This window comes from Oncorhynchus mykiss, chromosome 22, assembly GCF_013265735.2.
Source record: "Oncorhynchus mykiss isolate Arlee chromosome 22, USDA_OmykA_1.1, whole genome shotgun sequence".
In the NCBI taxonomy this organism is placed as follows: domain Eukaryota; kingdom Metazoa; phylum Chordata; class Actinopteri; order Salmoniformes; family Salmonidae; genus Oncorhynchus; species Oncorhynchus mykiss.
In genome coordinates this window covers 28,696,140-28,709,333 of record NC_048586.1, presented here as the reverse complement: position 1 = coordinate 28,709,333, position 13,194 = coordinate 28,696,140, and the positions used below count along the sequence as shown (strand labels likewise).

Genomic DNA, 13,194 nt, shown 5'->3' with positions numbered 1-13,194 from the left:
CTTTAAATCTGCGTATTTCTCCAAAGCTCTGTTGTCGTGACTCTGCACAACTCTGCCAGGACCAAGGATCAAGGGAGACACTCAAGTTTTTTAATACTTTATCTCTTGACACATTGATGAAAATAATATTGGCCTCTAAACCTTCAAGCTGGATACTGGACCCTATTCCAACTAAACTACTGAAAGAGTTGCTTCCTGTGCTTGGCCCTCCTATGTTGAACATAATAAACGGCTCTCTATCCACCGGATGTGTACCAAACGCACTAAAAGTGGCAGTAATAAAGCCTCTCTTGAAAAAGCCAATCCTTGACCCAGAAAATATAAACTATCGACCTATGTCGAATCCCATTCCTCTCAAATGTTTTGGAAAAAGCTGTTGCGCAGCAACTCACTGCCTTCCTGAAGACAAACAATATATACGAAACACTTCAGTATGGTTTTAGACCCCATCATAGCACTGAGACTGCACTTGTGAAGGTGGTAAATTACCTTTTAATGGCGTCAGACCAAGGCTCTGCATCTGTCCTCCTGCTCCAAGACCTTAGTGTTTCTTTATATACAATCGATCACCACATTCTTTTGCAGAGATTGGAAACCCAAATTGGTCTACACAGACAAGTTCTGGCCTGGTTTAGATCTTATCTGTCGGAAAGATATCAGTTTGTTTCTGTGAATGTTTTGTCCTCTGACAAATCACCAGTAAATTTCGGTGTTCAAGGTTCCGTTTTAGGACACTATTGTTTTCACTATATATTTTACCTCTTGGTGGTGTCATTTGGAAACATAATGTTAACTTTCACTGCTATGCGGAAAATATACAGATGTACATTTCGATGAAACATGGTGAAGCTCCAAAATTGCCCTCCCTGGAATCCTGTGTTTCAGACATAAGTGGATGGCGTCAAATGTTTTACTTTTAAACTCGGACAAAACAGAGATGCTAGTTCTAGGTCCCAAGAAACAAAGGGATCTTCTGTTGGATCTGACAGTTAATCAGTAGTGATGGGGCGGTGAGTCAGAAGCAGATGCAGGTGAAACGTTTTAGTAATACAACAAAACAAAGAACACGACACTAACATAAGGCAGTTCTCCGATACATAAGCACAATACCAACTGGTGAGTGGACATGGGAGAATTACATAAGAAGGGGAGGAAATTATGAAGGTAATGGAGTCCAGGTGTGAATCATAATGATCATAATCACAGGTGCGCGTAATGATGAGTTAGTACTCTGGCAACGTCGTACGCCGGGGGGGAGGAGCAGGAGCAGACGTGACATAATCGTGATGGTTGTCATCTCAAATAAAACTGTGAAAGACCTCAGTGTTTCTCTCTTGATGAACATATCAAGAATATTTCAAGGACAGGTTTTTTTCATCTTTTGTAACATTGCAAAAATCTGAAACTTTCTGTCCAAAAATGAGGCAGAAAAATGTATCCATGCTTTTGTCACTTCTAGATTAGACTACTGCAATGCTCTACTTTCTGGCTACCTGGATAAAACACTAAATAAACTTCAGTTAGTGCTAAACACGGCTCTCTACACTGGCTTCCTGTTAAGGCTAGGGCTGATTTTAAGGTTTTACTGCTGACCTACAAAGCATCACATGGGCTTGCTCCTACCTATCTTTCCGATTTGGTCCTGCCGTACATACCTACACGTACGCTACGGTTACAAGACACAGGGCTCCTTACTGTCCCAAGAATTTCTAAGCAAACAGCTGGAGGCAGGGCTTTCTCATATAGAGCTAAATTTTTATGGAATGGTCTGCCTATCCATGTGAGAGACGAAGACGTGGTCTCAACCTTTAAGTCTTTATTGAAGACTCATCTCTTCAGTAGGTGCTATGATTGAGTTTAATCTGGCCCAGGGGTGTGAAGGTGAACAGAAAGGCACTGGATCTACGAACCGCCCTTGCTGTCTCTGCCTGGCCAGTTTCCCTCTCTCCACTGGGATTCTCTGCCTCTAACCCTATTACGGGTACTGAGTCACTGGCTTACTGGTGCTCTTCCATGCAGTCCCTAGGACGGGTGCGTCACTTGAGTGGATTGAGTCACTGACGTGATCTTTCTGTCCGGGTTGGCTCCCCCCTCGGGTTCGTGCCATAGGGGAGATCTTTGTGGGCTATACTCAGCCTTGTCTCAGGGTAGTAAGTTGGTGGTTGAAGATACCCCTCTAGTGGTGTGGGGGCTGTGCTTTGGCAAAGTGGCGGTGGTTATATCCTGCCTGTTCGTCCCTGTCCGGGAGTATCGTTGGACAGGGCCAAGGTATCTCCCGACCCCTCCTGTCTAAGCCTCCAGTATTTATGCTGCAATAGTTTATGTGACGGAGGGCTAGTGTCAGTATGTTATATCTGGAGTATTTCTCCTGTTTTATCCGGTGTCCTGTGTGAATTTAAGTTTCTCTCTCTCTTTCTCTCGGAGGACCTAAGCCCTAGGACCATGCCTCAGGACTACCTGGCCTGATGACTCCTTGCTGTCCCCAGTTCACCTGGTCGTGCTGCTGCTCCAGTTTCAACGGTTCTGCCTGCGGCTATGGAACCCTGACCATTTCACATGACGTGCTACCTCGTCCCGGATCTGTTGTTTTGGACTCTCTACCGCACCTGCTGTCTATAACTCTTAATGATCGGCTATGAAAAGCCAACTGACATTTACTCCTGAGGTGCTGACCTGTTGCACCCTCTACAACCACTGTGATTATTATTATTATTATCTGACCCTGCTGGTCATCTATGAACGTTTGAACATCTTGGCCATGTCCTGTTATAATCTCCACCCGGCATAGCCAGAAGAGGACTGGCCACCCCTCAGAGCCTGGTTCCTCTCTAGGTTTCTTCCTAGGTTTCCGGCCTTTCTAGGGAGTTTTTCCTAGCCACCGTACTTCTACATCTGCATTGCTTGCTGTTTGTGGTTTAAGGCTGGGTTTCTGTACAGCACTTTGTGACATCGGCTGATGTAAAAAGGACTTTATAAATACATTTGATTTGATTTGATATGCTGTAATAGAAGTAATGCCGTGCTCATTAAAAAATATTTGTGCCCCCTAATCTTAAACGGCACTGACCACCACTGGCAGGGATATTAAAATGCAATTTTAGGGTTAGGTATAGGGTTGTTGTTAGGGTTAGGGTTAAACCAGGATGTAGACATGATGCTAGGGTTAGGGGTAAACCAGGATGTTGACATGATGCTAGGGTCAGGGTTAAACCAGGATGTAGACATGATGCTAGGGTTAGGGGTAAACCAGGATGTTGACATGATGCTAGGGTTAGGGTTAAACCAGGATGTAGACATGATGCTAGGGTTAGGGTTGAACCTGGATGTAGACATGATGCTAGGGTTAAGGGTAAACCGGGATGTATACATGATGCTAGGGTTAGGGGTAAACCAGGACGTAGACATGATAATAGGGTTAGGGTTGAACCAGGATGTAGACATGATGCTAGGGTTAGGGTTAGGGTCGAACCAGGATGTAGACATGATGCTAGGGTTAGGGTTAAACCAGGATGTAGACATGATGCTAGGGTTAAGGGTTAGGGTTGAACCAGGATGTAGACATGATGCTAGGGTTAGGGTTGAAAGAGGATGTAGACATGATGTTAGGGTTAGGGTTGAACCTGGATGTAGACATGATGCTAGGGTTAGGGTTAGGGTTGAACCAGGATGTATACCTGATGCTAGGGTTAAGGGTAAACCGGGATGTAGACATGATGCTAGGGTTAGTGTTGAACCAGGATGTAGACATGGTGCTAGGGTTAGGGTTAAACCAGGATGTAGACATGATGCTAGGGTTAGTGTTGAACCAGGACGTAGACATGATGCTAGGGTTAGTGTTGAACCAGGATGTAGACATGGTGCTAGGGTTAGGGTTAAACCAGGATGTAGACATGATGCTAGGGTTAGGGTTAAACCAGGATGTAGACATGATGCTAGGGTTAGGGTTAGGGGTAAACCGGGATGTAGATATGATGCTAGGGTTGGGGTTGGGGGTAAACCAGGATATAGACATGATGCTAGGGTTAGGGTTAAACCAGGATGTAGACATGATGCTAGGGTTAGGGTTAAACCAGGATGTAGACATGATGCTAGGGTTAGGGGTAAACCAGGATGTAGACATGATGCTATGGTTAAGGGTAAACTGGGATGTAGACATGATGCTAGGGTTAAGGGTAAACCGGGATGTAGACATGATGCTAGGGTTGAACCAGGATGTAGACATGATGCTAGGGTTAGGGGTAAACTATGATGTAGACATGATGCTAGGGTTAGGGTTAGGGTTGAACCAGGATGTAGACATGATGCTAGGGTTAGGGTTAAACCAGGATGTAGACATGATGCTAGGGTTAGGGTTAGGGTTGAACCAGGATGTAGACATGATGCTAGGGTTAGGGTTAGGGTTGAACCAGGATGTAGACATGATACTAGGGTTAGGGGTAAACCAGGATGTAGACATGATGCTAGGGTTAAGGTTAAACCAGGATGTAGACATGATGCTAGGGTTAGGGTTGAACCAGGATGTAGACATGATGCTAGGGTTAGGGGTAAACCAGGATGTAGACATGATGCTAGGGTTAGGGTTGAACCAGGATGTAGACATGATGTTAGGGTTAGGGTTGAACCAGGATGTAGACATGATGCTAGGGTTAGGGTTGAACCAGGATGTAGACATGATGCTAGGATTAGGGGTAAACCAGGATGTAGACATGATGCTAGGGTTAGTGTTAAGGTTGAACCGGGATGTAGACATGATGCTAGGGTTAGGGTTAAACCAGGATGTAGACATGATGCTAGGGTTAGGGTTAAGGTTGAACCAGGATGTAGACATGATGCTAGGGTTAGGGTTGAACCAGGATGTAGATATGATGCTAGGGTTAGGGTTAAGGTTGAACCAGGATGTAGACATGATGCTAGGGTTAGGGTTGAACCAGGATGTAGACATGATGCTAGGGTTAGGGTTAAGGTTGAACCAGGATGTAGACATGATGCTAGGGTTAGGGTTGAACCACGATGTAGACATGATGCTAGGGGTAGGGTTAAACCAGGATGTAGACATGATGCTAGGGTTAGGGTTAAGGTTGAACCAGGATGTAGACATGATGCTAGGGTTAGGGTTGTGCATTACAGCTGTTGGGATATTGAAATAACATTTTAGCCCTAACCCTAGCTTCATGTCCACATCCCGGTTAAACCCTTACCCTACCCTAACCCTAACCCTAGCTTCATGTCCACATCCCAGTTAAACCCTTACCCTACCCTAACCCTAACCCTAACCCTAGCTCATGTCCACATCCCGGTTAAACCCTTACCCTACCCTAACCCTAACCCTAACCCTAGCTTCCTATCCACATCCCGGTTAAACCCTTACCCTACCCTAACCCTAGCTTCATGTCCACATCCCGGTTAAACCCTAACCCTACCCTAACCCTAACCCTAGCTTCATGTCCACATCCTGGTTAAACCCTTACCCTACCCTAACCCTAACCCTAACCCTAGCTTCATGTCCACATCCCAGTTAAACCATTACCCTACCCTAACCCTAACCCTAGCTTCATGTCCACATCCTGGTTAAACCCTTACCCTACCCTAACCCTAACCCTAACCCTAGCTTCATGTCCACATCCCAGTTAAACCATTACCCTACCCTAACCCTAACCCTAGCTTCATGTCCAATAACTAATCTAATAACTGATTGAGGAACCGTGTACTGAGCCTAATAAAGTGGTGAATAGTTTGCTTTTATCTGCAATTAATTGAGTTGGGCCTTGGCTTTAGTACTGATATAGAGAACCAGACTGTCCATCTGCCAGAGATCAACTTCTTTAAATGCTAAAAGCAATGAGCAACTCCAGCCCAGCTTTGACACACACACACACACACACACACACACACACACACACACACACACACACACACACACACACACACACACACACACACACACACACACACACACACACACACACACACACACACACACACACACACACTCCAACTCTCAGCTAGGCCCAGTGCCATCCAGACAGACTGAGGGAGATTCCAGAGGACAGAGAGACAGTCACAACTCATGAAGTGGTAATCAATGACAAACCAATTACAGGGCAGAGCCCAGAACCTGCCATCCTACATCAAGACTGATCCTGGAGAGTCACCAGGCCTCACCAGGCCTCCCAAGGGCATCAGGCATTCACAACTCTCACATTCACACACATAACAATGTTGTCCATGTAAATACTCTCCTTCTACTGTGGGCCAACATCAATGGTCTGTTCAAGTAAAATCTCCACTGTTTTCAGGTCACTGTGTACTGTCCTTTGACTGTAGTTCAACAGTCAATAACCATTGACAGTGATGTTTTTTTAGTTAGCTTACGGAGCTGAAAAAGTGTATTGAACCAGACTGAGAGGTAAAGACCTTGTTTCTTTAATAATAAATCATTATGGGATGTTCTCTTGGAGCTGTTATTATCAACAACAGCTATCACTGTCCATGTATATTGGCATTCTAATGAGTTGAATGGTCTCATGGAGAGTTAAATATGTTGAATTATGGTCCAAGTTGTGGGCAGAGAGTTGTGGCATTTCAGGGCTTTTGATCACATGTACTATGTATCAAGGTGCATAACAGAATGAATATGATTATATTTGTTCCTCAGAAAGCAAGAAAAAATAACTTTTAAAATGTTTTATTTAAATATTTTTATTCAATGGCTTGTCTCATTTACATCATTGTAAAGAGCAGCATCTAGTACCAGGACTCGTTGATACGCCTCATGCTCTGGAACCTCATGCCACCCATGCCGCCCATGCCACCCATGCTTCCCATACCCATGCTGAAGTGCCTGTACTCTCCAGGCCTCATGAACATCATCCTGCCTCTGAAGTGGGGCATCTCATACATGAGCCAGTGGCCGTCCTGGATGTTGCAGGACATACAGCTGGACATGCGGTAACGATCCATGATGTTGTCACAGTCCTCCATGATCTCGTGGCTCTGACCGCCGAAGCTCTCTCTCTCGTAGATCTTCATCCTGTAAGATCCCCTGTGCATAGGGATCATGCGGCAGGACCTCATACCGTTGGCCATTCTCATCATGTGGTAGTCAGCGTACTCTCCCTTCCTCATGAAGTACTGGTTTCCCATGTAGTTGGGGCGGTCATACAGCATGAAGCAGCCACCCTCAACCTTGCAGGAGTGGCAGCGGCTCAGGAAGGAGTACATGTCAGGGCAGTCGGTGCTGCACTCATGGGAGCGGCCCATGAAGTTCCTGTCCTCGTAGAAGACTATCCTGCTGTTCATGTTGGGCATTTTGGCTTGCTTCATGGGGGTCCTGCTGTTGCTGCTGCTGCTGCTGCTCTGGAACTGATATCCTACTGGTTTAAAACCTTTCTTTTTATACCTGTGGCCCCATTGTACACACCGCTGACTCAGCAACATGGCATAGAGGCCCATAATGCACTGAGGTTTGTCCACATTCCATGGACATTGTCTCTCAAAAGACCTTAAAAAGGCTGTTTCTCTCAGAACAAAATAACACAAAGCCTTTGTGAAAGGGTTAACAATGTAGAGCTACAGCCTTGGAATTGTAAAGTGTGCATATTGTTCATCGCACAATACCTTCCTAAGTTTGAGGTTTTTGTCCTTATTCAGTATTATGAAACGATTATTTGCAGTCACGCAGAAAAAGTGTGTTGTGTAAAGTGTGTCCCTTGTAAAATGCACTTTAAATACACTTGACTTGACAATGTGTATTGTGTTCGGAAAGATCATTCCTTTATTACATGAATTCATTTTGTATGAATTGATCTTATAAACATGTTAAGGTATGTATCGAAAACATGAATGTGGTCTTTAAAAATGATCATAAGGATCTTTATTCAAGGCTAATTGTTCCCGTACACACCAAATTACATTTCTCCCTCTTAGACATAATTACACCTGACTATATACACCAGCCACACACTCTAAATATGTTTCTATTGATATTAGAGTACTTCAATTAAAGTCATTCACACCCTACTTGAATTCCATGAAGCTAACATTATATATAACTGTAAATGTTTATAAGGTGCCCTATCAGACTCTAAAAAACACTATTGGAGTATGTGAAGATGTCAATTAACCTGTTTAATGTGTCGGTGTAGCCAACCACTCTACAGAGTTGAAGTGTGGTGCTGCTGAGTAGATAAAAGCTTCTATTAACAGTGTGTAATCTCTGGGTCTCTGGCTGGTGCGTGGGCGAGTGGTGGGTGCAGACATACAGCCAGGCAGCACATGACAAAGTATTTTCGAATCTTTGTGTGTGCTTAGGAAACGTATGAACCACTGTGTATACTAAGAACATTTCAAGTTTGCTTAAGAAACTTCTGAAACGTATAACTGTTCCAGTAAGGCAATGTCCCCTTCATCTACCTACACTCCCCGGTTTCTAGAAGTCGATTAGTTCTGGTCCTGCTGAGTCAGCACCTCTCCTCCTGGTACAAAGGTACGTCGCTCCATTAACTCTCTGGGTTCATTAATGAGCCTTCATAATAATACTACAGCAACAAAACGGAAGGTTTATTACAGCACAGACTAATTGGAAAACATTCAGTAAACACTCACTAAACTGGATTTCTCTGGGGTCAAAGGGAGAACCATACTCAGGCAGAGTTGTCGTTGTGTTACACAATAATAGTTCAGACAATCAACACTATGATTCCAAAAACTGCCAGTTACCAGCAACACAAAGTTTAAATATGGTGAATGACAAAAAAATAGGTTTAGCCACAGGGCTGAGAATATTGCTATATACTGCTGTGGAAGTACACACAGTGGTGTGTTTGGGGTCAGATAATAAGGTATCTGCAGCCCAGGGGGTAATGAACTATAGGAAGCAGATTCATATTATTGATTTAACACTGGCCAATTATGACCAGCTAATTCATCTGAAAGAAAGCAATCTCAACGGATACACCTGTCTAATTATTCCACAGTGTGTGTATGCAGTATTGTAGTACTCAAGTCCAGGACTCGGATTCAATTTCATTCCCGATTTTGACTAGTGACTCGACTTGGACTTGACAATTGGTGACTTAGACTCACCTCCTCGTGACTTGTATTTGCACTTGGACTGGATAGACTACTATGATAAGCAGAATATTAGCAGCACTGGGTGCACAGAGCAGCGAGGGTTCTGTTCTCTAGCAGTGGGGAGGACCCGGCACACTACATCTACATGCTGCAGGGGAGCATGCAATGATTGTGGGCAGACGGGCAGGCTGGCTCGGCTCTGGCTCCGCCTGCGATCATAGTTGACACATCACTCAAGTGACTCTGTTCCTTCCCTGTAACCACCAGTCATCTGCTTACTACTTAGCTTTGCTTGGTCAAGAAACAAACTGCTTCACGAAATTGAAAACAATACTAGTATCGAGTTTAATAGTAAAACAACAGTCTTGCTATTTGTCTGCCTCTCCCTTTGAGTATAGAGAAGTAGGCTGTCTTTTAACTTGTCGTCGTCTCTCTACCCTCCTCCTACTTTCCCCTTTACATCCCATAGCCAGGTTCTGAACAGTCGCCCTTTAGTTTTCACTCTACAATAAAAAACCTAAACAAATATCAGTGGGCGATTACAAAAAAGTAGCTGAGAGCCTGACTTACCATTCATTTATGCAGTAAATAAGTAGTGAAACACAGGTATTGAGTAGAACTTGTGAGCTAGTGATGAATAGTAAATTAGTTGGGGTTTTTCATTAGGGAGATGTGATATACTGACATCTGGTGGCGACTAGAAACCTTTGCACAGTAAGACCTAATAAATGAATGGACGAGTGACTCTGCTCGTGACTCTGACTTGGACTGGACTCGGACTTGAGCACAGGGTCCTTGACAAAACATTAGGAACACCTATAACATAGACTGACCAGGTGAATCCAGGTGAAAGCTATGATCCCTTATTGATGTCACCTGTTAAATCCACTTCAATCAGTGTAGATCAAGGGGATGAAACAGGTTATGAGACATGGTTTGTGTTTGTGTGCAATTCAGAGGGTGAAGGGAAAGGTGAATACCTAGTCAGTTGTACAACTGGAACAGTGGGTTAACTGCCTTGCTCAGCGGAATAACGACAGATGTTTACCTTGTCAGCTCAGAGATTCGATCCAGCAGCCTTTCTGTTACTGGCCCAACGCTCTAACCGCTAGAATGGGCAAGACAAAATATTGAATTGCCTTTGACCGGGTGTGGTAGTAGGTGCCAGGCTCAGCGGTTTTTCACACTCAACAGTTTCTCGTGTGTATCAAGAATGGTCCACCACCCAAAGGACATCCAGTCAACTTGACACAACTGTGGGAATCATTGGAGTCAACATTGGCCAGCATCCTTGTGGAACACTTTCGAGGCCTTGTAGAGTCCATGCCCAGACGAATTGAGGCTGTTCTGATGGCAAAAGAAGGTGTAACTCAATATTAGGAAGGCATTCCTAATGTTTTATTAACTCAGTGTGTGTGTGTGTGTGTGTGTGTGTGTGTGTGTGTGTGTGTGTGTGTGTGTGTGTGTGTGTGTGTGTGTGTGTGTGTGTGTGTGTGTGTGTGTGTGTGTGTGCGTGTGTGTGTGCGTGTGTGTGTGTGTGCGTGTGAGGATTGATAGGATATGAGAGTTGAGTGTTTAAAATGAATGGCTGGAATCTCCTACCTGATGAACTGACAGTTAATTACATTTATCCCACGGCATTGTTGAATACTCATACTGAGGTCATTCATGAGTAGTGAACTGTTGAGTGAGGCGCTGCAGTTCTGAGAGTTAAGGCTGCTGGTTAGGCCGCAGGGTTCAAAGTTACAGCAAGTTTTTCATGAAATTAAAACCTCCTGAAAGTGTGTAGGGCACCTACTCAATTATGATTTTTTTTCAGTCAAATGATATTTCAGTAGTTTCAGTGACACCTCATCAGTATATTTTCCAATGATTGTCCTCAACATGCTTTCAGACTCTGTTGTGAAAAGGTTGTCTCTCTCATCATGTCTCCAATGCCACATTCGTTTTGTTTAATAAAGTAATAAGGCACAAGAGGCCCACCGAAATCATGATTGTAATCACAGCTAACGTGTGTTGTCAGGTACGAGGCTATGGGATGTCATATCACATTCAACTACGAGACCTTCATTGGGCTTCTAAATGAATCCCTAGACATCATCTATTGATCCCAAATCATTATGTCTCAAGGCACTACACGGTACAGTACACTACCATGGTTGAGAATGTCTCTTTCTATTAACCAGCCAACTCCACAGTAGTGTGATGTTTCTGCCCAGAACGTGTCTTTGTGAAGTCAGCCCTGAAATAGAGTAGCGTTTGTTAGAGAGAGGACCTCCTGGCAGCGTCTCACAGCAAAGGCATAAATAGCCCAGTTAGTCTGTCATCAGGGGTCCTAGGGGACCTAATTCTTCATTGGGGCCTCCTGCCAGCATGTTTAGGCATCCTCAGAGGAGCCTGCCTGCCTGGGGCAGCTGAGGGAGGCAGGTTAGCACTTATTGTCATGAATCTTGCCCTGGAGGCAGCTCAGCTCTTTTAACCTAACCCTAACCTTAACCACATTCCTAATCCTAATGCCTAGCCCTAACCTTAAATGTTCCTGAATTTGGACTTTGCAGCTGGCCCAGCTAGCAGAAATCGCTCAGTTCTGCCTCCACGACAAGATTCATGTCAATAAACATCAACCTGCGATGGAAAGACAGTTCTGTTTTAAACCTGATGATTGAAATAAACCTGGAATCATCCCCCTCTTCTCTTCTCCGGCGAGGGAAATGAAAGGTTTCCTCACCATTCCCTTCTCCTCCCCCGCTCCTGTTCTTCGCAGGGCAGATATCATCCTCCTCTCATTCACCTTTCCACAAAAATTATCCCCCTCTTCTTTCTCCTCCTCTGCTCATCCCCCTCTCTTCAGCAGGCAGGGCAGGCGCCAGATGGTGCTGCCATTTATACCTCCTTTTATTTTGTTTTCCTGGCGCAGAGACAACTGGTCTTCATTAGGAGAGACAGCGAGAGAGAGACAGAGAGAGAGAGAGAGAGAGAGAGAGTGAAACAGAGAAATTGAGAGATCGAGAGAGAGAGAGAGTTTCCCATGCCAATAAAGTCCTTGGAATTGAATAGACAGAGACAGAGAGAGAGAGGTAGAGAGAGAGAGAGACAGAGAGAGAGAGAGACAGAGCGAGCGAGAGACAGAGAGAGAGAGAGACACAGAGAGAGAGAGAGAGAGAGACAGAGAGAGAGGTAGAGAGAGAGAGAGACAAAGAGACAGAGACAAAAACAGGAAGAGAAACAGAGAGAGACCGATATATATATATATATATATATATATATATATATATATATATATATATATATATATATATATATATATATATATAATGAGAGAGAGAGAGGAAGAGAGAGAAAGAGACAGAGAGAGGAAGAGAGAGAAAGAGACGGAGAGAGATATATATATAATGAGAGAGATAGAGAGGAAGAGAGCGAGACAGACAGACAGACAGACAGACAGACAGACAGACAGACAGACAGACAGACAGACAGACAGACAGACATAGCCATGGCTATACTAGACACTCAAACATACTGAGCCTAAAACACAGACATTAAAACTTGTCAACAAGTTTAAATGTGAATTCACCAGTACCTGAACTCAGTACCTAAATTGTGTAAAACGAAATACACTGAACAAAAAATTAAACACAACATGTAAAGTGTTGGTCCCATGTTTGCTGAAATAAAAGATCCCAGAAATGTTCCATTTGCACCCCAAAAATATTTCTCTCAAATGTTACTGAGCATTTCTCCTTTGCCAAGATAATCCATCCACCTGACAGGTGTGGCATATCAAGAAGCTGATTAAAAGGCATGATTATTACACATGTGAACCTTGTGCTGGGGAAAATAAATGGCCACTCTAAAATGTGCAGTTTTGTCACACAACACAATGCCACAGATGTCTCAAGTTTTGAGAGAGTGTGCAATTGACATGCTAACTGCAGGAATGTCCACCAGAGCAGTTGCCAGATAATTGAATGTATATTTCTCTACCATAAGCCGCCTCCAACATCCTTTAAAAAAATGAGGCTGTATGTCCAACCTGTGTCACAACCGCAGACCATGTATATGGCGTTGTGTGAGTGAGCGGTTTGCTGTCAAAGTTGTGAACAGAGTGCCCAATGGTGGCGG

At 44.1% G+C, this 13,194-nt stretch overlaps 1 protein-coding gene across 1 annotated transcript; it reads right to left on the bottom strand.

Annotated features, from left to right (window-relative positions):
* Positions 1 to 6,669: 6,669 nt before the first annotated feature.
* Positions 6,670 to 7,467, bottom strand: LOC110501697 (gamma-crystallin M2-like). The gene has a single exon (XM_021579434.2). It carries the CDS (start codon positions 7,450 to 7,452, stop codon positions 6,745 to 6,747), a length of 708 nt encoding a protein of 235 aa, XP_021435109.1. The 5' UTR covers positions 7,453 to 7,467; the 3' UTR covers positions 6,670 to 6,744.
* Between the last annotated feature and the right edge of the window lie 5,727 nt (positions 7,468 to 13,194).

Bases quoted from the DNA above. Each gene is read 5' to 3' on its own strand.
- LOC110501697 (XM_021579434.2), bottom strand. From the start codon at position 7,452: ATGGGCCTCTATGCCATGTTGCTGAGTCAGCGGTGTGTACAATGGGGC.